The sequence below is a fragment of the Prionailurus bengalensis genome, chromosome A3 (genome assembly GCF_016509475.1).
Source record: "Prionailurus bengalensis isolate Pbe53 chromosome A3, Fcat_Pben_1.1_paternal_pri, whole genome shotgun sequence".
Lineage (NCBI taxonomy): Eukaryota > Metazoa > Chordata > Mammalia > Carnivora > Felidae > Prionailurus > Prionailurus bengalensis.
Window position 1 is genome coordinate 81716694 of NC_057354.1, and position 26709 is coordinate 81743402.

The window sequence follows — 26709 nt, forward strand, 5'->3', positions numbered from 1 at the left end:
TGACTATCTAAAAACAACAAAAAGGATTAGATGAGAATGACTAAACTGAATTACCACTATAGAATGAACTATACTATATCCAGCTTACTAAGCAATGAACTTAATCAGGAACATATACATCTTGGCCTCAAATTATTTTTTTACAAATAAATATACAGACATATGTAATATATACAAATGCACACACACACATATATATGTGCATATATATATATATATATATATGCATACACACACACACACACACTTTCAGCTAATTTTAGCATTGTTTTATTCCTCATTAGGAAACTGGTAAAATTCTCAAGCTAACATGGCTTTAAAAAAGTTTTGGTCTATCTGGATCCTCATTTATTTACTTATTTTAATGTTTTACTCATTTTTGAGAGAGAGACAGAGACAGAACATGAGCAGAGGAGGGGCAGAGAGAGAGGGAGACACAGAATCCAAAGCAGGCTCCAGACTCTGAGCTCTCAGCACAGAGCCAGACACAGGGCTCAGACTCAGGAACCGTGAGATCATGACCTGAGCTGAAGCCAGGTGCTTAACTGACTGAGCCACCCAGGTGCCCTGGGATCCTTATTTTCTTTCATTATCCTGGTACTCCATTTGTGGCTTTATCTGGTCTCCATCCCATGCTGATCTGTGTTAGAAAGGTATCAAACAGCTTACAGTTTCTGAATCTATCTGTGATGCTCCAAATCCAGACAGTAGTCTCCAATAAATTTATTTATATTATTCCAATAATCTCAGTTTTGTTACTGTACAAATCCACACAAAGCCAGGACTTCAGTGGGTTTACAAACCTCTAATGTTTTCTATGTAAAACTCTGGTTGAAAGTCACTGATATTTGAGAATGGCCTGTCTCTCCCAGCACTGGTCTGTGCTCCAAATTCTCATTTTCTTGGTATGCTGCCCAGAAGTGGTGGGAGATATAATATAGACCAGAATTTTCTAATTCAATGCTTTGAATGCCTTACAGCTGTGAAGCATGACATTGAGCCTTTAAGGCCTGGGGTAGGCAGTTGGGACCCCCAGGGATGGTTGCCTCCAGCTGCTAGCAGCCTTTATCAGTGGGTGGCTCAAGAGGAACAGAGTCTCTACAGGTGGAGTAGATGATGAAAAACATTCAGTAGTTCCACTGGCCACTTAAAGGGAATAGCAGCTCAACAGCTGGCTGCTGAAGTAGATGTCCAGATGGCAGAATACCTCCTTGGCTGTGTTCAGCACATAGCAGCCAGCACTGAGCTCCTGGATGGTGCAACTTTGGTGGCTCTGAAACTCTGACTTCACAGACATCAGGTGCTTCTGGCTGTTTGCAGCTGATATACCCTTTTAATGGCATCCAAACTAGTTTTTGTCTTACTGATCCAACAACGTGTGTTTTACAAATTAAATCTTCATCATTCTCCATAAATATTTACTAGAAAAAAGTCTAGTTGAATTAAAAATCCATTTGCCTTATCACATTAAATTTCATCATTGTGTTTATCAATAAAAAGAGTTGTTAGATTCCTTGAATATGATTTCAACCATTACACATTTTTTAATGGCTTCTAAAGAATGGTTTATAAGCTTTTTAAATCTGTGCAACATTCCTCATGAATGGTGTCTGTATTCATTTCCTATGGCTGCTGAAACAAGTGAGCATAAACTGGATGCTTTATAACATATATATACTTATTCTCTTATAGTTCTGGAAATCTGGAATCTGAAATGGGTTTCTCTGGGCTAACATCAAGGTGTCAGCAAGGCCAAACTACTTCTGGAGGCTCTAGGGGGAAATCATTTCCTTGCTTTTCCCAGCTTCTGCAGGCTGTCTTCATTGCTAAGCTCATGGCCTTGAATCACGTTGCCTTTTCTCCCCTGCCTCTATCATCATCACATCACTTTTTTCTTCCCTGTCTTCAAATCTCCCTCTGCCTACATCTTATTATTTTTTTATTATACTTATTTTATTTTTTTATGTGATCTTTACCCCCAATGTGGGGCTCAAATTCATGAGCTTGATCCTGAGATCAAGTCACATGCTCTACAGCCAGGCACCCCCTTCTGCTTACATTTTATAAGGACACTAGTGATTACATTTAGGGCCCAACCAAATAATCCAGGATAATCTCTCGATCTGAAAATCCTGAATGCAGTCACACTATTGAAATCCCTGTTACCATACAGGGTAACATTCACAGGTCCCAGGAATTAAAAACTGGTTATCTTTGAGGGCCATTATTCAGTCTACTATAGTAACTGTCAAGAATGTGAAGAGATTATAATTTGAAAGTCTTGATCAGAAACTATGTGTAGCTTTTTCAAGAATAAAACCTGATTCAAAAGGTTATGTTCACGCAGACAAGTTCAATTATCTCATTCAAAAATTTGAAAAGATTTTTGCTCAGAGTTTTACACAAGTTCAGTATCTAATAATGCGCCTATTACTTTGCATTTATTTTTATTCTCATGTTTTTATTATTTTAAAAGCAATTAACTTATCACCAAGTCCAATATAGATCCCCACACACTCTAGGTTATCCCAGGATGCCACGCAAATATTATCATTTTCTTTCTGTGCTGTGATGCAGAAAAGGTTGGGAAATATAGCTCTACAAAGTTCAGGAAACTAATACAATGGAGAAAACAAGGCCAGGGTTTTAAGTGAACAAAGTCTGTATCTGTAATAATAGGAAGTCAAACACATAATGCCTAAAATCTAGAAAATAAAAACAACAACAACAAAAGCAATATAAACACTTAGATATAACTATCAGGTATATAGAATTGTCAGAACAATTATAGAACTGTCAGAAAAAAAAATGGTTGCCTCTGGGGTGCAATGTTGGAGTAAGGAGAGATAGCTAGCTATCTGTTGCTACTCATTATGGACATTTTGGTACTAGATTTGTTTTTAAAGATGTGCATCATTATTGGATTTTTTTTAAGTTCAATTAAAAATGGTACCAGAACTTAACATTAACATACCATATTTTTTCTGTGGTCTTTTCTCTAACTATGACATTCCTCCTTTCCACTATAGAGAGGGAAAAACACTGTTACTTTTTATTCCCTAATCATATTACCCATTTGATGACATATAATTACCCAATTATTTAGTCCTCATCCAAAGAACAGTCCTGAGGATCTTCTCTTTAATACTTAGAGTGGTGGGTGTGAAATGCTTAAAATAAATTCCTAGAGACTAAGTTAGGGAACAGAAGTTCTTTATCCTTTCCTTCCCAGTGGTGGCACTGGCAGGAAATTTACTAAGCTAGACCAGAGGCAGAGATGTTTGGAAAACCATCAAAAGACATTTGATGGGATGCACAACAGGGAATCTTTAATATGGTTGAAAGAAATAAGGAAGAAAAAAATAGGATTAAACTGAATAGTTTTCTATTTCACAGCTCTTCTCCATGAGGATTTCAAAGTCAGTAAGTAGTCTCATCATCTATACATATATCACTACAGAAAAGCAAGAATGTTTATCTTATGAGTTTAGAAGAGATGTGTTATTTCTTAGGGAGTCTTTTTATATTTTCAAATCATGATTACATAATGATCTATGTTTATTAAAATCCCTGAGAGAACACAGGATGTCTTTTTAATGGTTATTCCTAGGCTACTCATTAAAGGAAATGACTCCTCTGCTTCTATCATCAAGGTGGAATCTGGAGATACAGTTTGGCACATGAGTGAAATACAAAAACTTCATGGGCATCACCATTTCTCAGCAACACTCTCCTTTGGGCAACACGCAGAAAAGGAGAAACAGGAGACACATACTAAGGACTTGCCCTCTATGCAACTTTCAAAGGTGAATCTAGAGGGGAATTATTGATAAATGTGAACAAGATAATGCATGTTGCAGTTCAACTGCATTCTTCTGAGCCTAATGACTTTTAAAACTACTTAGAAGATTTATCAACTCTTATCAATCTTAGATAATTATCTGTAATGTGAGACAACTCTTTTTTTTTTAAAGGATCTTAGTTATTTGAAATCATTGCTACTTTTGGGATGTAAAAGTTAAATAACCTTCAAATTTAATTTAAAACTCATACTATGAACAAATGGAAGGATATGTCATAATTTAAATTCACCACTTGTTTCAGCAAACTTCCTGATTCATTAACAACAGGGTGTTGGCAACAGGAAAGAATGAAGTCTTTCTCTTCCTCAAGTAATTGGAAACACTATTCATTTTTTAGACAACTCATTCATTAGTAGTTTGTCTCACAGATATTATTTGATATCTTTTTCTAGTTAACCCTGTTTGGTTAGCTTTCAACTCAAGTGAAATGCCCTATTGTTAGATCTAGTCAGTAACTGGCAATTTCTGGCTAACAGTAGCCCCCTTTTTCCTTTTTTTATGTGGGTGGCCAAGAATTTAGATAGGTACAGATGGGAGCCAATATTGAATGTGGGCAACAGTCTAGTGTATAATTGCTGCCTGGTTTCTTGGCTAAACACTTTGGGCATGACACAGAAATTTTTATGTCTCTGACATGTTCTCCAAAACTGCTCTGCTTTATTGCATTGTGTTTAGGGGATAGATGTAGGATAGACAAGAAAAAAATAAAAGACCACACACATTGCTGATCTGTACACTTATTTCATACTTTAGCAATTTCTAAACCACCTCTTATTGGATAATGCTCATGTTGGGAGTTAGCAAAGCTTACTGTAAACTCATCAAGACATTGCATTTGCTGCTATTTTTCTTATATTCTGGCCCAAGGTCACATTCTAGGTAGACAAACTAAAAATTAAAAATTCCTTACCTCTAAGTACAAATTAAATTTTAAAATCTTATTTACTTGTGGCATTAAACTGGTCATTCAGTATATGCTTACTGAGTACTTGCTATGTACCAGACATTTGCCAAGAACTAAATCTAAAAAGGCATCTAATTCTAACTTACCCCTGAATACACACTCTTCATCCTCCTTTAGGTCCCCCAAAGTTTCTGCAAAGGTTTAATCTGTAAATCTATCTGTCCATGTTACAGATACCTAACGATAGATGTACCAACATCATGTACCTTGAAGGGAAGTTCACAGTAGTGTATTATGAGAAAAAGGATTAAATACATACATACACACACACACATAAACACACACACACACACACACACACACACACACCCACCCCAGAGAAAGTGATTTTTCAGGTACTAAAATGTATAAATATACAGAGAGATAGGCAATTGCCTTCTAAGAAGACCTGAAACTGCTCCGTGGCCATGATCTTTCTCCCCATCCCCATGTGATCTGCCAAGTGAGGTTGTTTCTAGTGGCTCTGAAGAAGTGGGAGGCTCTTTTACAAAATGTTTGGGGACACAAAACTTAAATTTAAATGACTCTCTAAAGAAATTCCATTTTACAGGGCACTATTTGTAAATAATATATGGGAATATAGCTACTAGAGTACTACTTCTCTAAGAGTCAGACTTTGGGTGGTTGTAAACTTAACTGTTGAAGACAGGTAGTTACTTTTTGGAGATCTCTTGAGGCAGCAAATGTACAACATCCTTTGGTATGATGTCTGAATATTTAGTTATTCATAATTCAAGATGTCACTCTTAGGTATTACCAAATGCTCTTGCTGCAATTAAAACTCATTTTCTCTTCCTTAACCTTATGTAAAGGTAGAAAATAACTGATCATCTTTCTTACAATATATCTTGTATAATTAAAGACTCTTCATTGCCCTTATCTTTTGCAGGCTAAGCAAACCTATGGGGCCCAAATGTTTTGGTGGCATCTTATTTTGGTGTTAACACTGATTGATTAATACTCTTATTTACTGCTGCTATAATTTCTATACCTCCCCCAAAGAATGTGGAGGTTCTGATTAAGATCCTGTCTCCAAATGCCATTATTAAATTGTAGATACCTGGGTTTTAGACACTTCTTTGGTTTTTATTCGGGGAAATTACTTTTATAGCTGAGAGGTCAATCTTTTTGGATTTCACATAATAAATATATCACCAAGGATTGTTGCTGTCTAGTATGACAAATTAATCACTGGCCTTTTCTCTGTTACCTGTCTAACAACATTTCCATACGAATATGTGGCACTAAAAAAATTTGTTTACAGGTGAATCATTAAAAAATTCTCACTTTACCTTGGTTGATTAGGGTTGTCCAAAGCCTCAAACTCTTCTAGAATTACTTGGTTTATTGCAGGCCTCTAAGAGAGTGCTGACAATTCATCTGTCCCGACATAGTTTGACTGAGTCACGAAGTGAAGTCTGAGATACACCCACTGAGTTTTACAGGTGTTGGCAATATCGGGTGTGATTTAGCGGGCGCTGGGCTGGCCCTCTCGCAGTTCACACGCCACTGCCAACGTTCTTGCAACATCCTCTTTCCTTGTGGACTTCAAGAATAGTAAAGGTAAGCATCTCGAGGGGTAACAAGCCATTGCCACTTTGGTCATTAAAGTAAATGTCTATCACAGCATAACTCTCTACAGGAATAGGGACTGGCCGTGCTGGTTCTGGTGGCAGAGCCTTCACCTGGCACTTTTTTCTCACACCCTAAATCCCTCCTTCTGTTGGTGGACTCCACACTTCCCACTGCTTACTCCTGAACGCACCTTCACCCTCCCCAGACCAGATGTAGTGAGGAGAGTTTGTATCTACTGAGAAAGGTTCTCTCAGGTAGTAGCCGTGGAGCGTTCTGGCTCTATCCGCTGTTTAGCTATCTTCAATCCCTTGTAAACCGGAACATTTTTATGGACTGCAAAAATAACCACTCGTGCTTCAGGTTCTCGCCCTTGCTAAAGTATCCGTATAAGCCAGGGAGTTTTACTGGTGAAACACCCCTTGCCCCGCCGCAGCAGGTGCTGCTTTTACAAGCGGATCCCAAGGTCCTGTTTGCGCCCACCTCCCGGGGGGGGGGGGGGGGGGGGGGGGGGGGGGGGGGGGGAGGGGGTGTCCCCTCAGCCTCAGACGCCCCGCCTCCTGCCACCTCCGCGCGTCTCATTGGCTAGGCCCTTCATCCGCCTCGGCTCCTGACTGGCGGTTGTTCCTGTCTGTCTGCGCTACGGGGACATTTCCGCATTGAGGGGGGCTGCTCCAAATGGAGGGGGAGGGGAGGTGTTTGGGAGAAAGTGGGGGCTAGGGGTGTCAGAAGCCCGCAGCCTGGTGGTCGCAGGGGGTCAGCAGCTGGGCTGCAACCGCTGGCGAGGAGTTCAAGTTGTGCATGTGTGAGGGAAGAGGGGGAGAGAGAAGGGTGTCTCAGAGGTGACATTCTCTCAGCCTGCGAGTCTTCTTCCCGGGGCGCCATAAACGCCCCCAATTTCCCAGCTGCTAAAGGAAGAGGAGGAAGGTGGGTCTCGGTGGTGGTTTGGAGAGAGGCGGGGACGGGCTTTCCACGACCCTTTGGGCGGGTGTGCGCCCCTCAGGGATATGTGTAGAGCTCCTCTGCCCCACCCGCTGTGTTGCCCCGGAGGCCGAATTTGGGGTTCGGGGCCCTCCCGCGTTCCAGTCCCTTGGGCTCGCGGCTGCCTGCGGGTTCTCTCCTCGCGGAAGGCCCCTCAGTGTTTGCTGTGGGGGGAGGGGCGATGTGGTCTTCGGCCCCTCCCGAGAAAAAGCCACGACATGGTTTCGCCTCGCTGCTGGAAGGGGGCGAGCTGGAGGCCCCAGCCCGCCGACGGGCGCGCGGAATTCTTACCGCCTCCTAGTCCCAGGGTGTTTATGGGCTGGTAAAAACGGTTGCGTTGCCCCTCTTTGCCGGCCTTGCCCGCCTCCCCGACCCCGCTGGGGCGCGGGCTGCTGTTGACCGGGGTTTCCTGGGGAACCGGCCGGAGGCTGGACGGCAGCGAGGGGGAGGGGATCGGGGGGTGCGGCCGGCCAGTGTCTGCTGTCGTCCAACCCGGGAGGGCGTGGGGACCCGGGGGGCGGTGAAATAGCCGTTGTAGATCCTCCTCTTTCATTGATGAAATTTAAGTTCGTGTGATTTTACCTTTTCCGGGAGTCTCCAGCTGGCCCTGGTTTGTGTCAGGAGCGCAGTGTAGACAGGAGTTCTAAGTAGACTCAGTCTCACTAAGTTTCTTCTCTTTGGAAGTGGGGGAGGTTTTCCTGGGTTGTTTTTTTTTTTTTTTTTTTAAGGCAGTTTTAATAGCTTTGAATACTCTCTTAAGTGGCTAAACATAGGAAGGGGAGAAAGAACACGTCGGTTGTTAAAGCAGGGGAGGAAGAGATACCTGCCCTATAGCGTAACTCCTGTAGAAATTAATATATACACATCACAGTATTTTAATAAATCCCTAAAATGTCGAGATATGTACAAGGTAAGACACTCTTCTTTTTGTCTCCCGGGTTGCTTCAGCCGAATTTGGGTCCTGGCAGTCGGGAGGTTGGTGGGTGGTTTGGAAGTGTAAATGTTCATTTGAGATACTGTTTGCTAAAGCCTTTTCCTTAAATTGACATTTGAGCTGCATTGAGCTGCTGGCTTGGCATTTCGGATACGTATAATTTATACCCCTGTGCTCTGCTGGGTTTAGTTCTGTCTCCCTGAAATCAGGTTAGTAGCACTCTGGCTCGCCAGGTTAGTGGCTGTTAACTGATGATAAAACAGGATTTTGGTTGCTGATTAACCCTGTTCTCTTTTCCTGGTGGAAGTCAAGGTAAAGATGTGTGCGCGGAAGGGAAGGGGAACCGTGAGGACCGAGGGAACGGAGGTGGGTTTTGCCAGGACTGTTGGGGAAGCTTTAGTGTTCTCTGCTTCTACTCCGTTTTGTGTGTACGTGGTTGGAGTCTCAGATTCAGTTATTGCGAAACCGGGAGTAGCTCATAGAAGCTGGAGGTCATTTCAGCAGGAGAAATGACTTTGCTGCATTGCTGTTTATTTTTTCCTTCTTTGAAATTTGGAAAGATTATTAAGGTTTCCTTGAAATTTGAAAATTGCCCTTTAAATTCTCCATGCGTATTTTAAAAGGGTTAGTGAATGCCTCTGAACTAAGTGTTAACATTGCTTGTATGTTTGAATGTGTGTGTGTGTGTGTGTGTGTGTGTGTATGTGTAGTTTGTACACATTGAAATTGGTGATACCTTAAACCTGTCGCTAGTTTTTAGCATAGGATTTGCATTCTGGTATGCAAGTAAATTCTTTTCTTGCATACCCCAGAGTTTAAAAGCTTCAGCTGTCTTGCTGAACACACAGGTAGTGAAAGTTCACAACCACTTAATGTGACTCCCAGTGGATGAGCTTTAAAAAGCAAATTGTCAGTTACGGCCATTATTTGACCCTGGGAATAAAAATACCCTAGTAACTTTTAAATCATTTTATTAACTCTTCTTTGAGTTTTGTATAATAGATTAAGAGTATTTGACTGTCTGCCTTATTTATGGAAGCAGATGAGACAGTTATGCTTGCCTTTAGCACTAAGCTCAGAAATGTCACTTGTTATTAGACTTTCAAATTTATGTATGTGGTGAGAGAGGCTGTTTATATTCTGATTGAATAAATGTCTTAGTCAAGAATGCAAAAACAGAGGTAACTTAATTTGCTGGTTTTGTAACAGCAACAGCAAAATTACCAGAAAGCTGCTTTTTGCAAGAGTATGCTAGGAAAAAGTGGACAAGTCACTTTTCTTTAAACGTTAAGAATATTACACTTCAGGTATTCCTAGTAGTTATGCTTAGAGTAGCTTGCTGGGATGGTGTGTGTTGACTGATTTCAAAGCCTTTGCTATTCATGGCTAACTATCTTCAGGAAACCCAAAATCAAGTGGCAATACCTAATTGTTGCTATGTATATTCCTTTCCCTCGTCATCTGCTTTTTATCTTGGGATACTTTTAGATTTATGGAAAGTAACACATTTGTCAAAACTAATGAATTACCATTGGTACATCAGTGTTGACTGAAGAGTCAGGCTACTGTTCCATGATTCAACCCAACATTGCATTTAGTTGCCATCCACTTTTGGTTTAAATGGTAGTTTTCCTTTTAAATTAGCAGTTTGGCACCAGAAAATGATACCTCTCCCCCCCCCCCAAATTTAACATGATTGTGTTCCGTTCATTATTGTTTAAATTTTGTACTTTAAGTATAAACACTCTGTGTTTAATTAACTTTGCTGCTGTTACAAATGATAAACCTAATTGGCTATTAACTCAGCTGTCTCCACAGATAAGTTTTCAAGTGTAAGGACTGGGATTTTTGTCTTTGGATTTTTTTGTACCAGATCAAATTGATCTTTGCTATATCACTTATTGATATTTCCACTCATTGACACTTAGCTCGTGACATAGGAGAGAGATAGAACAATTATTGGGCTCCTGTTTTCACCTGTTGTCTCATTTAAGCTTCACAAGAGCTCCTAAGAGGTAGATTTTAATTATGACCTTACAGCTGAGGAAATTTAAGGAGCCTGTCCAAAGTTAACAACTAGTAAGCATTCAAATTACTATATAAATGTTTCTAAAACCCTTGTCATTTCCAGTACTTTTTGTTGCCTCTTACATTAAAAACCTACCTAGATGGCTTTTTTCTCTAACTAGACTGTCAGTTCCCTGTGGGCAAAGATAATATTATATCGCTATGGGAAATAGTGTCTTGAAGTGATGGATGCTCTAAAAGAATTTGTCATGGATGACAAATGAGAAACTCAGCATTTTCCATGTACTATTTAGTAGGATTGTATACATTTTTTATTTTCAGTTACAGTTTTTTTTTTTAATAACACCACTTAGATTACATAAATGTTGTGAAAGATAGAAGCGTTTAGATTTAGGTTTGAATTCTCCTGACAGGTGATCTTAGATACATAACTTTTCTGAGGCTCAGTTTCTACTTATATAAACATTGGGTATTAATACTTTGCCACAGGGTTATTGAGAACCCGAAATGAGATGAATTATATGAAGGTCCTAGTCATAAAATAGATGGCCAGTGAGTTTTGCTTTTCTTTCTTGAAATGATGGTGGCCATTCAGATAGCATCGCCACCATAAATACAACCTTATGTCATCAACAGCAATAAATAGAGACAAAGCAGGTATCCCTGTTCTTTATTTTCCTATTCTAAGTTTGGTGTTTAGGTCCCCAAGACTTGGGAGTTGATCTATTTAAAAAAAAAAAAAGTGCAGGAGTGGGAGAGGAGAAGTTCGAATTGTGATATGAATACATAGTTGATGACAGTTTTTGTTTCAGTAGAGTCAACAAAAATATTTTGAGCGTTTACATGTGTATCCCTTATAGTGGGCACTTGAAATTCAGAACATCTAGGTATTATAACTGCGTGTTGTGTACACGGGTTTTTGAATGCCTGGTCAGGACTTAGGGTTTCTATACTTGGCTTGAATTTCTTCTCCCAGATTGAGGCAGTGTGCTTTGCAGGAAGGCTGGGCATCTCCATTCTCAAGCACTTTTTCCTGTCATTAGGTAGAAATGTTCAGTTAATGAAAATGCTTAGGCAAGAGTATTTTCAGTATACACTCCTTGGCTGAAAGAAGGTTCAACTTTATTTGGCCATCTCTCAAGTCTGTGTTCCTCTGGCATTTAAGTATCTTTCTTATAGGAAGACTCTCCTTTCCTGAAGATAAGCCCTAATTCCCTAGCTGTTGTGTTCTGCCTTCAGGTCACCTTCTGCCTGCCTGAAAATTACTTCCCATTTGCTGGTTTTCTCCACGCCAGGGGTTGTTGCAGGGCCCCCAGTTACTCTAAATAAATGTGAGTACTAGCGGTGTTGAGAAGGGACTCTGCATAATAGTTGGAGGTGCTAGGGGTCCTCAGCAGCTGTGACTTTTTGCCAGGTTTGTCAGTAAGTGTCATTTGGGATTTAGCTTTTTTAAAAGTTCTGAGAGTTATAGGATAATCTCTCTACATGATTTGGAATTTATAAATGGTTCAGGAACTATTGTTATCTAGCCTGCTAAGGACATGTTATGTGCTTATACTGTAATATTAAAGGAACTTTTTTGAACTGTTTTTAATAGGCCATTATCTAAATTATATAAAAATGTCCTTTAATATTCATAAATTGAGGTGCTTTCTTATATTTCAGGGGAAGCCATTTGAGTATCTGTGTGTCACTTAAAAAACATTTGAGGCCTATCGACTTTCCCATTTGTTGGAATTCTCTCTTTATGACTTTATTTTTATGATTCCTGCTTGGTAGATGGCAGCTAGCCAGGGAGGATTAGCTGAGCTAATTTTAACTGGAGGGGTCTCAGATGAATATACGGATGAGATGCAGTGTGGGGCCTGGTTGTGGAGGTTGGGCCTTGGCCTGTTTCTTCTCAAATCCTCAAACTAAATTTAGCTTATTGCTGATTATTTAGAGGACTAGGATGTTTTTAGCCCAAGGGGATTGTGACATGGATTTGAGGCAGTAGTAGAGGGGACAAAGTAGTGACTAAAGACCACTCCTCATTTTTTAAAGATACGGCTTAGGATTCATTATGTCGCTAGAGAGAGGGGGAACTTAGTTACATTCAGAATCACAGTTCTAAGTGGAAAATTAAAAGAAACTCAGAATAAAGAGTTGAGCTGACGAAAACTTTGTTTTCCACCACTGACTTTGTAATCTCTGTGGTTAAATTCCCTTTCTTCTTGATAACTGGGTCTTTCTTCCAGTAAGATGGATGGTTTTAATTTGTGAAAGCCTACTGAAGAAAGAAATTGATAGGGAACGTTAGAGAAATAAGAAATATTAACTGGTACACTTCTCAGAAGTGCCATCTTAATATTCTGAAGATAAATTGAAAAATAACTTTAAAAGGAAATTACTCTAAAATGTTAATTTTGGATAGTAGGTGTTATCTTGTAATATTGCTTCATAGAGACCCTTCTCTGTGTGTGTGATTTTCTTTTTTCGTAGAAAGTTGTAATTTTATGAATTGTAGTAACTTTAAAATAATGGGAGACTTAATAATAGGCTACTTAATAACATTAGTTGGCCCAATAATGAAAATGTTCCCGATAAAAGAAATAATATACTGTAGTTTTTTATTTTCCACCAAATTGTATTTGGAACTTTTATGCCTAAGTGCAGGTATTAGGAGTTCTCAGAAAGATATATCCATTTTTAAAAAGTTAATATAAACAAATATTTCAAAGTTACACTGTGGATTATCTATAAAAAACAAGTAATTAAGAGTTGACTGTACTAACTTTCCATAATGTGATTTTTCTTGATATCCAGGATTTATGCCAATGGAGAAAATCCCAGAATTATTAGAATCAAATTTGGGGGCGGAGAGCCTCTGAGGGTTTGGGATTTAGTGAATGAGGAAGTATTATGATTCACTTACCACCATTTTGATTGCTTGGAATCTCTTTAGAAGCTTGACTTTTTCTAAAGACTGGTGTCCTTTTGACACAGCCTATATTTTATAAACTATCAATTTTGAACTTGGTGTAAATAGTGTTTGAATTGTGGACATCTTCATCTTGGGTGATTTGATGGATTGTTACAGGCACAATGACAATTAATTAAAACCATGTGTCTTAGATCTCTAAAATTCTTCTACCAGGCATGTATCTTTCTATGAATAACTTACTGAATTCTTTGAAAGTTGGCTTGCTGAGCTATCAAAAGAAAATTAAGCTATGTGTTTAATTGGGCTTTAAGTGGGGGAAAGGGGATAATACTCCATTTGAAAGCTGTTTCCCAGTTTTCCGTTGGTGATGCAGGCATCCCCTTTAGTTTGTTGCAAAATAATTGTTTAAGGCTCAGGTTTTTTCTCTGCCAACAGTCCCATTGTTTATTTCTCTCAGTCATTGCCAAATGAAATTGATTGTGCCCCAAACCATTTTGACAATTAAGGGTTGTTTTTGAGAACTGTGGAGAAATTGGCTATGTTGTCTTAGTTAACTTACATGAACAAAAAAATATTTCGTTTTCCAAAATATTTCTAGATATTTGTTAATTTTTCCTGTGTAAATCAAGAGAGTTCCCTGTTTTTCTGTGATTTCACTTGTATCTTTTAAAAAATATTCATTGTATTCTTGTACATAGTCACATTATGCTTAGTCCACTTTGAAATTATTAGTCACCAAAGTAAAAAATACTATTCTCGGGGATATTTCCTTTAATAGTAGCTCCACTGCTCCTCGGCCACAAAAGCCTGCAGACAAGGTGTTTTGAGTTTGCTTTCCTCTAGTTGCTGTCCTGGCAAAGGATGATGTGATGTTTCATTTATGTTTAAACCCTTCCTAGAATTTTAAAACTTCCAAAGAGTGCAGGAAAATGGAATAACACAGTCCTATGTACTGTTTTAGATTCACTTATGCCAATGATAAAATGCTTGGCCTCATAATAAAATATTTAGAGAGTGCATAAAAAACTTCGATTTTTCATTGCCCAGAAACAAACAGTATAGAGGGAAAAGGTGAAGAGCATAAAAGGATGCTTATTCTGTTATATAATTTTAACCCCCCCAATAACCGCACGTTATAGACATAGTTGGATTTTTGCATGTTTTAATTCAGGCTTCCACCTGGAGATGACAAACCAAGTAAATGCACTGTAACCAAGAAAGGGAAGACCTTCCTCCAGGAAGGAGAAGCAGGGCTCCAGGGTTTGAATTCCAGCTTGGCAGTGCTACTGTGTCCTTAGGCAACTCAGCATCTCTGAGGCCCTGTTTCATCTCAAAGATAAGGGAATAGGACTCACTGACCTTAAAGCTTTAACAAGCTTAGAAGTTTTAACTAAATACACATCTATCAAATTACAGGACCGGCCTGCCAAATCATTTTTTGTGCTTGATGATGAGGATTGATGATGAGGATTTGATGTTGTATTTCTTTTTCCTCCACTCAGCAAATTAGTGTTCTAGGCCCCTTGACATGGCCTTCTTATATCTGTTCAACTTAATGCAAGGTGATATTATTTAACTAGTTGACACATCTCTTCTGAAAGTTCTCTTTTTTGGAAATGCTATTTTATTTTTTTCCCTTAAGATTTTAAGAGCTACTCTTGTATGAGGGTAGAGTTAATGTCAATTATTAATGAGAAATCTGGTTTATGTGTAAATTCTAATAGTTACAAATAATTTTTTAAGTAGGCAGTGCATGATTAGCAAAAATCTTGATTAGCAAGTAGATCTGCATACTCAGTGCTAGAACAGTTCTCAGAAGACTGGTACCTTTTATTTTTTTTATCAAAAAGCATTTATTAAGCATCATATGTATATAGAACTGGGTCATTTAAAAATCTATGTAAATGTAAATAGTCCTATAGTTTGCAATCTGAAATAATCAACATTGACTTTAATACTAAAAGATCATGCAAAGTCAACTAATTGAGTTTTCTTATGATTGAATGACATGGGTTATATTTTTCCTACATTAAGCTAAATCTAAATATATAGATTATATAGCTCTAATTAGTTGACACTACTGATATCCTTCGAGAGGATAATGGGACTAAAGGAGTGAACCCTTTTCATGTTCTGATAAACTAGAAATAAATCAGTTATAGCCTACCAGCTATTTGAATGGCTGTCTGATTTTTTTTTCTGTTGGCGATTTTATATTTTTAAGATCTTAGCAAAGCCATGTCTCAGGATGGTGCTTCTCAGTTCCAAGAAGTCATTCGACAAGAGCTAGAATTATCTGTGAAGAAGGAACTGGAAAAAATACTTACCACAGCGCCATCACATGAGTTTGAGGTAAGGACTCTGCAGTGTTTCTTGCTTCCATCCATCTACATGCTGAGTTGTTATTGCTGCTGTTGATCATCCAGCCTGAAATAAGCACAAAATATAATAGCATTAAAAAAAGTAGGATTGGGGGCGCCTGGGTGGCGCAGTCGGTTAAGCGTCCGACTTCAGCCAGGTCACGATCTCGCGGTCCGTGAGTTCGAGCCTCGGGTCAGATTCTGGGCTGATGGCTCGGAGCCTGGAGCCTGTTTCCGATTCTGTGTCTCCCTCTCTCTCTGCCCCTCGCCCGTTCATGCTCTGTCTCTCTCTGTCCCAAAAATAAATAAAAAACGTTGAAAAAAAATTAAAAAAAAGTAGGATTGCTTAACAATTAAGGATTTTCAACATTTTCCCATTGTTAAACCATTGTCTTTTTTTTTTTTTAATTCTAGGAAGTTTCTAAAGTCTAAAGAATCAGAACAAAAAATTATTTTTTTTGTGTTCTAGTATCGTTGGGTAAAAAAATGGGTAACAGTACTCAGAATTATCAACCATACAACCTGCGTGCCTTTTTCCAGAGAGCCAGTTCTTTTTTTTTTTTTTAATTTTTTTTTCAACGTTTTTTATTTATTTTTGGGACAGAGAGAGACAGAGCATGAACGGGGGAGGGGCAGAGAGAGAGGGAGACACAGAATCGGAAACAGGCTCCAGGCTCTGAGCCATCAGCCCAGAGCCTGACGCAGGGCTTGAACTCACGGACCGCGAGATGGTGACCTGGCTGAAGTCGGATGCTTAACTGACTGCGCCACCCCGGCGCCCCTCAGAGAGCCAGTTCTAATAGAACCATGCTACTTTGTCAGCTGTGTAGAGATTTCCCAGTGTAGACAGGTATTTTTACTTTTCTGTTTATAAATCAATAGATCATCCTTTTCATTTTCAAATTTCAGTTCGTACTTAATGTTTTGAGGTTAACTGTGTTTTGTTACTTTTTCTTTCAGTGAAAGTGAATTTTCACTTAAAAGAAGTAGAAAAAAAGTACTGGCAAATAAATGTAGAGAACCAATTGAAATTCCCATGGACCAAATGGTGTTGAGTTTACATGATAACTGCTGGAAGATTTGGGGATTATTTGTTTGTATTCCTTTAAGTGTGGTTCCTATTAGCTTTTCTTCCCCTTCACTTTTAAGTTGGGGGCATAAAAAAGTCTCTGCTGTACTCCATGTTCTAATAGTGTAATAATTTAATTGAAAGGTGTTTTAAATGTATAATACATATCTATATTAAAATTAAGCATTCTGCTCATTGTAACAAGAACTTCTATTTTCATAGCACACTAAAAAAGACCTTGATGGATTTCGGAAGCTATTCCATCGATTTTTGCAAGAAAAGGGACCTTCTGTGGATTGGGGGAAAATCCAGAGACCTCCAGAAGATTCGGTAAGTTTTAGATAAAATGTAGGAAAATTTAAGGTAATTCAATACCTGGGTTTAAATTTGGGGGTGAGGTACTGTGGGGGACCTGTAAGAACCATCACTTTACATTCTCTGTTCCTCATGCCAAAACTACAGAGATAGCCTACTGCTTTCCCCTCTGTTAGTCCCATCTTTTCAGTCCTGCAGAGGATTTAGGAAAGTCTAATCTCTCTATAACACTACCCCATAACTTAAAAATCCCTGTATATGAGGCAATTCTTTTGCAAAGTACCAAACACATAGTAAGAGCTTCATTTATGTTCTTTTCTTCCTTCTCTCTCCCAAACCATCCAATTTCTGATAGCCTATAGTGTCTTGTACAGATGCTAAATCACCTACTTAAAGCTCTCCTCATGCTTTCAACCCGTCTTTAGCCATATTTCTCTTGCCTGTTTTTCACATGTTGTATTTCCCTGCTTCTGGACTTCTGTGTATATCATTTCTTTGGAATACTTTGGTCTCTTCACCTGTCAAAATCCTGCTCATTCTTTGAGGCTCAGTCCAAATGCCTCCACCTCTGTCATCGACCCCTAGCATAAAGCTGCTCTGAAGAAGTGTAGTGCAGTAGTGTCAGAGGTACAAATCCTAGTTTTACTACTTAGGAGATTTATGTAAAATGAGAATAATACCAAGTGACTTATATACTTTACAGGGCTATGAGGCTTCATTAAGAAGCATATATGGAAACATGTTAAACCATGAAGCATTTTTCAGATACTAGTAGTTACTTCTACCATCATGTAGCACTTAGCTGGCATGAGTAGTAGTTGTTTGTATGCATGTGTTGTCTTCCTGAGAGACCTTGAAGGCCAGGGAACCATGTGTCCTAAACAAATGTTTGTTGAATGAATGATCTAAATGCAGTTGATTGTCTAGGAAATAGGTTTTGTTAACATATTGACCTTTCTTCCCTTTCCTGTCAGCAGTTTTGACATCTCACTGTTTGTAGCACTTTTCATGGCAGGTAGAAGAAACTTGATAGAGCGGAGCAATTGTATGTAGATAGTTTAGCTCTTGAATTCTGCAGTCTTCTAGTATCTAATTAATGCTGGTTTTAAAACAAGGCTGTTTCGAGCAGGCTTTTGGCAAAGTTCTGCCTGAAGGCAAAGTTCTATACTGACTATGTTTGTAAAGTTTTATGGGAACATAACTGTACACATACATTTATACACCTTCTATGGTGACTTAAGCTAATGGAGTCCCTTGGATTTTTTCTTGAGAAAATCTTAAATATAGTTCCTGGTTAGGAGTGCTTTTATTTCCAGAATGTGGAACATGCTTTTCAGTTCTTAAACTTGTTAAAGTTTAAGTAACTATTATTTTGCCTATAAGTTTATTCCTTATTGAAGTAAATTCATTTTTCTAATTAATCATGGACCTGGACCTGGGCATAAAGGTGTAGTTAATTCTTGCTTGCATACATGGACTTTTTTTTTTTCTACACAAACTTAACCTTTTGATTATAGAGCCTACCGTGTAGGAAGGCACACAGATTCATTACTTTTGGTATATTTTAAGGTTCAGGATTCTGCTTTGTCAGTGAGAAATCTGCCTTTGTGTATTTCAAGAGACGATTGTGCTATAAAGAAGGGTTTCTTGGAATATGGATTGCAGGGTGGGGAAGGAAGGGAGGGAGGAATCAGAACCATCTAAGGATTTTTCCAGTTCAGAACTACCATCCCTAACAAGGTTCTGACAAATACTTTCAAGAGGCTATGTGCCCATAGTAAGCCATAGTTACTGATAGGAATGCAGAGTTGATACAGAAAAAGAATACAAAAAATAGAATTCTGGATAGAATTTTATTTTGTGAAGTCTTTTCTGTTTATAAAAGTGTAAGTCTTCATTAAAAATGTTGAAGCCTAGGTTTTGAGCATCTTTTAAAATATATGGTTATAATCCCATCTGCCCTTAATGTTTAAGGTTTCAGAGTACAGAGGCAGAAGATAAGTTTGTTCTTTTATGTCCTGAGCTTCTTGAGGCCACAAATGTTACACTCTGAATGTTAACAACTTTTGCAAATAATTATGAGAATACAGATTATGGGACAATATTGTTCACCTTGCTTCTCTACATTCTTCCAGCTCCCTTCCTCCCTCCCCCCTTTCCTGTAGATTTTCTGTCTCTTGTCATACAGATTATTCAAAGATCAGTTTTTCTCTCAAATCATAACTTTTTTTTAGCACACATAGGTTTTTGTTTTTTAGATTTTTTTTAAGTTTATTTATTGGGGGGGGGGAAGGAGCGGGGGAGGGGCAGAGAATGGCGGGGAGAGAAAATCCCAAGAAGGCTCCGTGCTGTTGGCCTGGAGCCTGATGTGGGGCTCGATCCCACAAACTGAGATCATGGCCTGAGCTGAAATCAAGAGTGGAACACTTAACCAACTGAGCACGCAGGCACCTCTGGTTTCTGTTTTTTAAATGCAGGTGATACTTTAGCCTCCTAACCAAAAAGAAATTATTGTGGGAGAATAGTCATTTAGAGTAACATGTCTCACATCAGCCTTGCATCAAAGCTGTGCACATAAACATTGTCATGATAGAATATCTGTTTTTGTATAGGAGTTGGCAGACTACCAGTTGGCCACCTTGTTTTATAAATAAAGTTTTATTGGAACACAGCCTGTAGCTACTGTCATGAGACAATGGCAGAGTTGAATAGTTAGAACTGAGACCATGTAGCCTACCCAACCTAACATATTTCCTTCTTGGCCCTTTATGGAAAAATTTTGCTGACCCCATTTTAGTATACTTTTTTCTTCTTTGGCCCTCAGAAAACTGAATTTAAATGCCTTTTTCATTCAGATGATTACTTTTTAAATAAAAATATTTGTATAAATACTAGATTGAAGGATATACTTATAGGCATTGAAATTTTATGTTTTACTCTTGTGTTGAATACTTCATCTTAACTCTGTCCTGTCAGTAAGCATATACATTTGTAAAAAAATTTGTTGTTGTCTAAGTGTAGTTGACACATAATGTTACATTAGTTTCAGGTGTATAATAAAATGATTCTTGATAATTTTATACATTATGCTTTGCTCACTACAAGTGTTACCATCTGTCCCCATATAGCACTATTACAATAGCATTGCATATATTCCCTGTGCTGTACATACCTTTTATTCCTGTAACTTATTCTATATCTGGAAGACTGTATTTCCCATTCCCTTTCCCCCAATTTGCCAATCCCCCCTCCCCTCTGGTAACCATGAGTTTGTTCTGCACATACATGTTATTCGAAAAGCCTATTGAGTCCATATTTTATTGAATTGTGGCTAAAACAAAAAAACTCAATTTATGGAGTTATGGTATGGATAATGCTTTGTTCCAATTTTGTGAAAGTTAACTACATAAATGTTGTAATCGAGGTATGTCTTGATATTTAGCTACGTTAATAAATTTTAAAAAAACTGTATTAAAGTACATGTTTTGGATTAGAGCAAGGAAGGACCAGTCAGCATGTACAACTACATTTGACCATTTCATTCTTTTCTAGAGAGGCTGTTAGTGACTTGTTCCTGAACAAACTTAATGTTTAAGTTTATATTTTGGATGTAGAGGGATGGGAATTAGATAAAAGAAACAAGGAGATACAGAGTCTGCTCAAGAAGGTAGTACTGTAGCTGACAGATTGTTTTGAGCTCTAACTTAAAACCTGTTTAAGGTGCATTCTCATTTATGTGAAAATGTTCTCTAAAAAAGGCTTTTTCAGTTAGAGGAACCAAGGTCTTGATTTGATTGTCATTGTTCTTGTCTCTACGTTCCCCAAAGGGTGAGTATGTATTTGTGAATGGGGAAGATTTATATAGGGTCAACTCTTTTTTTTTTTTAATGCAGAGAATTGGCATGAAGAATATCATATAATGTGATATTTTAGCTTCAGATTTTTTGTTTTGCCCCATAAAATAATGGAGAGTTTTTCTTAGTCTGTCAGTATAAAACATTAAAATGTGTGTGTTTATTTTTTTTTAACGTTTATTTATTTTTGAGACAGAGAGAGACAGAGCATGAATGGGGGAGGGGCAGAGAGAGAGGGAGACACAGAATTGGAAGCAGGCTCCAGGCTCTGGGCCATCAGCCCAGAGCTCGATGCGGGGCTCGAACTCACGGACCGTGAGATGGTGACCTGAGCCGAAGGCGGATGCTTAACCGACTGAGCCACCCAGGCGCCCCTAAAATGTATGTGTTTAAATGGTAAGGCATTCTGAGAAAGTTAGTGTATGTGTGCAGAGTAAAAATACAGTTTTTTTTTTTAAGATGAATCATAGTCTATTGTGCAACTAATGTTTGCACATATTTTTTTTGAAAGACTCACTAGAGGCAGTTTGGTCAAGGATTTGACATGTGACACAGGATGGTTTGCTTTGAGCATCCTCTGTTGGGTGAAAATTTTCCAACTTCAGTCAGCTAGTGGTATAGCCATTAGAGGTTTGTTTTGGGTGTGTACATAGATAAAAAAGATCTTGAATGTAAACGTGCTACACAAAAGCCAGAACGCCTGGGTGGTTCAGTTGGTTAAGCATCTAACTCTTGATTTTGGCTCAGATCGTGATTTCATAGTGTTCCTGAGAGTGATCCCTGCATGGGGCTCCCTGCATGGGGCTCGTGCTGACAGCACAGAGCCTGCTTGGGATTCTTTCTCTTCTCTCTCCCTCCCTCCACTCCTGCTCACTCATGTGCACTCATGCTTGAATCTCATAAAGAAACTCTTATTGGCTTCCTCTCTCTCTCTCTCTCTCTCTCTCTCTCTCTCTCAAAATAAGTAAATAAAAAAGCATTCCACACAAAAAGAAATAGTGACATTTAAGAAACTGGCTGTGAGGATATAGCTGGCTGGCTACCAAAGAGTCTCATCTTTTCCTTGATGTAAAGTTTTAAAATGATAATATATAGAACTACTAATCTAAGCAAATGTATTTATACTAATTTAACAAATATTGCCAAAGCTCTAATTCTCTACCTTTTGATTCCACGATGAAATTAACAGTCTTTAATTTTTTCCCAGAACTGTCTTCCTTCACATGCCTTTATATACAGGGCCCTTTATTTCCGGAAGGGGATGGGACTAAGGAGGCTAATCTTGGGCCTGTGATCCTTAATTCCATTTTGGTTACTTAATTTGTTTCTCTACAGAAATAGTAATGGTAAATATGTGGCCACTTTAGTGTCAGTTCCATGATTGGCTTTGAGAGACTTTAGGTAATAGTGTTGGACCAGGGTCTCTAACTACTACCCTTGTGTGTAGAGCAGAGGGCAATCCACTCCCACAGACCTGAGTTCCTTGGGAAAATCATAACATAGGTATAGATGGTAGTAGCACTCCTTGAACATGCCGTTGCCCCCTGCCCAATCCCTATCCACAGAGATTCTTTTTGGACCGTGGCTCATGCTTTTCAAGACCTAATATGGATAATTTTATTTATTACAATCTCCAAAATTATCTTTTATGTAGACATTTTATGTCTTATAATCAGATAAGAAAAATAGATCTGCGAGGTTCTCCTATCTTACATCTTCAACTGTGGTGTAACTATAAGGGAATTTACGCTTATTTACTATATGATAGCCCTGAATCTACAAGATTGGTTCTGGGAGAATTTTTATATAAAACAAGATGGATGGCTCAAACATACCTATGATCCTTTCTGCCCTGTAATTCCTTGGGGATATTTTATTACAGTTGACCCTTGAACAACATGAGTTTGAACTGTGTGGATCTAGATATACATGAGGTTTTTTTATAATACTGTAAATATATTTTCTCTTCCTTATGGTTTTCTTTTCTCTAACTTTCTTGATAGAATACAGTATATATTACATATACAAAATATATGTTAATCTACTGTTTACATTATTGGTAAGGCTTCCATTTAAGACTAGGCTATTAGTAGTTAAGTTCTGGGAGAGTCAGAAGTTAATATGTAGATTTTGACTGCGTGAGGGGTTGTTGCTCCAACCTCTCATATTGTTTAAGGGTCAACTCTAATTCCTTTTCCTTATTTTAGATGAGATGTGAACAGCAGACTCTGTGCTTGTCCCATTGTGTAGTCAAGATGAGACTGGAAGGTCTATACCAGGCATCTCAACCTGGGAGGTCTTTTTAGGGATTGTAGGCCCTTCATAGATTTCTTGAAACTACAAGTAAAACTGTGTATAAATATACATTTTTCAGGTTAGATTTCCTTTCATCAGATTCTCAAAGAGGTTCATTACCTGTAAAGGTTAATGAAAGGTTCTCTTTCTCTTTCTCTCTCTCCCTTTTTAATGTGGAACTACTCTCTTGAATCTCATTCAAGAAACTCTTATTGACCTCCTCTCTGCCAGTCACTGGTTGGGGCTACAAAAATATTCTTCCTTCCGGCATTTTGGCCTCAAGTTTGTGGAGGAGATGGACCCAGAAATGGCTAACTACGGAAGACTGCAATAAGCAGTCCATAGGATGCTGTGGAAGCATCTAACTCCCATGGGGGCTTAGGAAAGACATCGTGGTGTTAAGGTGATCTCCTGGAGTGAATTTGAGACAAGACTTCTCTGAATATGGGAGGAAAAATAAAGAGAAAAAAAGGCTTTGAGAATAGTGGTAGTATAAAAATAATAGGCTTATAGCATGTAGCTTGTTTGCTGGTTGTGGAGCATATGGTAGATAAGGCTACTTTTCCAAGTCTAGAGCTGAGTCTCTTTACCTGCCATTTTGGCACCTGCTCACTGGCCGAGATGTCAGAAACTGCAGTTTCCATTTAAGAGAGACCTTAATGGTGGGAAATTGGAACAGATTTTAAAAACCATGCTTCACCAAGTACCTCAAACAATTTGTTTAGAGTTTTCAACATTGTAAAACATAACCCAAATAGATTAAAATTAGGTGCTTATTCTGTTTTGTTTTGTTTTTTTGTAATTTTGATTAACAAACCTTATAAGATTAATCAGCATTTTAGCTGTTAATGGCTTTTATCTTTGAATGTCAGGTTTATTGAGGTAATTAACATATAATAAATGATACCCTTGTTCTGTGTTATGAGTTTTGGCAAATGCATCCAGTCATGTAACTACCACCAAAATCAAGAATTAGAACTTTTCCATCATCCCCAGAAGGTTCATTGTGCCACTTTAAAATATGTTTCTTCTTAAACCCTTGCAGGGCTCTGGTTCCCACTTTACCTTTTCCCTTAAATACACAAGCTGAACAAATACGTATCTTTCTAAAATATTATTTTTTCCTTCATTCAGACTTCTCTCAAGGAAGAGGTGGGCCTCGCTCCACCCTCAGCTAGCCTTTCTCTTAGCCTTTATCCACCCACTCACACCTGCGGTCTAATCTTCTATAAAGATTTCTTTTTATAGCCTCTGGCCTTTTCCCCCTTCCCCACCTTCATTCTTCCAGGGCTGCTTCAACGATGTGAATTACATAATGAAGTGTACTCTATACTTCTTTAATCACTGGCTTTTTAGTACTGCAGAGTTTAAAGCTAATACACAGCATAAACAGAATGACGTCAAGAGGCTTCAGTTTCATTTTTTAGGGAATTTGGGATTATCACGGTTATTTTGAAAGAAGTTTTGTCCACATACTATAGGAGGGTTGGCTTATAGGGAATATACAAGTTTGATTTTAGTAATGAGCAGTTCGGTCACATAAGCAGGTTAGGTTGGATTTTGGACCTCTTATCTCTTCTATTAGAACTTTTTTCCAACTCCAGCTTTTTCCCAACTCCTTTTCAACAAAGGTCATCTACCTTTCTCTTTTCTAATCCATGCTAAAGTGGAAAGTTCTTTGAAAGCTACCACTTTAGCTGATAAGGATATGGACCAAATGACCCACAAGGTTAACTACTACTTTTATTACTTCAGCTAACTTCTATAAACGAGTAATGAATACATACCTGTTTGTAGTGTTTGAATTTTTCTTTTACTATCTGTATATATTACTTTTGTTCCCCAAGTTTTTATTTAAACTCCAGTTAGTTAACCTGTAGTGTACTGTTAGTTTCAGGTTTAGAATTTAGTGATTCATCACATACATGCAACACCCAGTGCTCATCAGAAGTGCCCTCTTTAATACCCATGACCCATTTAACCCATCCCACCGCCTATCTCTCCTCCAGTAACCCTCAGTTTTCTGGTTTGCCTCTTTGGGGTTTTTTTTATCCATGTTCATCTGTTTTGTTTCTTAAATTCCATATATGAATGAAATCATATTGTATTTGTCTTTCTCTGACTTATTTTGCTTAGCACAATACTCTGTAGCTCCACGCACATTGTTGCAAATGGTAAGATTTCATTCTTTTTGATGGCTGAGAATATTCCATTGTGAGTATATACACCACCTCGTTTATTCATCAACGGGCATTTGGACTCTTTCCATAATTTGGCAATTGTTGATAATGCCATAATCATTGGGGTGCATATATCCATTTAAATCAGTACTTTTGTATCCTTTTGGTTAATATCCAGTATGCAATTGCTGGGTTGTAGGGTAGTTCTATTTTTAACCTTTTGAGGAACCTCCATAATATTTTCCAGAGCGGCTGCACTAGGTTGCATTCCCACCAACAGTGCAAAAGGGTTCCCCTTTCTCCACATCCTCCACAACACCTGTTGTTTCCTTTGTTGTTAATTTTAGCCATTCTGACTTGTGTGAGGTGATACTTCATTGTAATTTTGATGATGAGTGGTGTTGAGCATCTCTTCATGTGTGTTAGCCATCTTTATGTCTTCTTTGGAATAATGTCCATTCATGTCTTCTCATTTTTTAACTGAATTATTTGGTTTTTTGGGTGTTGAGTATGATAAGTTCTTAATATATTTTGGATGCTAATGCTTTATCACATGTCATTTACAAATATCTTCTCTCATTCCAAAGATTGCCTTTTATTTTTGTTGATTGTTCACTTCTTTGTGCAGATTTTTATCTTAATGATATCCTGATAGTTTATTTTTGTTTTTGTTTTCCTTGCCTCAGGGAAGGGAATTTGCTAAGACTGAGGAAAGGTGCTACTGCCTGTGTTTTCCTGTATGATTTTGATGGTTTCCTATCTCACATTTAGGTCTTTCATCCATTTTGAATTTATTTTTGTGTATGATATAAGAAAGTGGCCCAGTTTCATTCTTTTGGATGTTATTGTCCAGTTTCCCCAACACCGTTTGTTGAAGAAGACTGTCTTTTTTCCATTGGCTCTTCTTTCCTGCTTTGCTGAAGATTAGTTGACCATATAGTTGTGGGTTCATTTCTGGGTTTTCTACTCTGTTCTATTGATCTATATGTCTGTTTTTGTGCTGGTAACATATTGTCTTGATCCTGACAGCTTTGTAATATAACTTGAAGTTTGGAATTGTGATGCCTCCAGCTTTGCCTTTGTTTTTCCAGATTGCTTTGGCTATTTGGGGTCTTTTGTAGTTCCATACAAATTTTAGGATTGTTTGTTGTAGCTGTGTGAAAAATGTTGGTGGTATTTTGATAGGAATTGCATTAAATGTATAGATTGCTTTGGGTAGTATGGACATTTTAACAATATTTGTTTTTTCAGTCCATAAATATGGACTGTTTTTCCATTTCTTTGTGCCCTCTTCAATTTCTTTCATCAGTGTTTTATAGTTTTCATAGTGCAGGTTTTTTTACCTCTTTTGTTAGGTTTATTCATAGGTAT

At 38.2% G+C, this 26709-nt stretch overlaps 2 protein-coding genes across 2 annotated transcripts in view; one reads left to right on the forward strand and one right to left on the reverse strand.

Annotated features, from left to right (window-relative positions):
- Positions 1–7570: 7570 nt before the first annotated feature.
- The window catches only part of UGP2 (UDP-glucose pyrophosphorylase 2), a 58621-nt gene continuing 39482 nt past the window's right edge, over positions 7571–26709 (forward strand). Inside the window, exons 1-3 of the mRNA XM_043603505.1 lie at positions 7571–8290; positions 15490–15617; positions 16917–17024. Of these exons, the coding sequence (XP_043459440.1) occupies positions 8272–8290; positions 15490–15617; positions 16917–17024 (255 nt within the window). The 5' untranslated portion in view covers positions 7571–8271. The remainder of the gene's footprint in view (positions 8291–15489; positions 15618–16916; positions 17025–26709) is intronic.
- VPS54 (VPS54 subunit of GARP complex) overlaps positions 15593–26709 on the reverse strand; it is a 139757-nt gene continuing 128640 nt past the window's right edge. Inside the window, exon 23 of the mRNA XM_043603504.1 lies at positions 15593–15692. Coding sequence (XP_043459439.1) covers positions 15668–15692 — 25 coding nt within the window. The 3' untranslated portion in view covers positions 15593–15667. The remainder of the gene's footprint in view (positions 15693–26709) is intronic.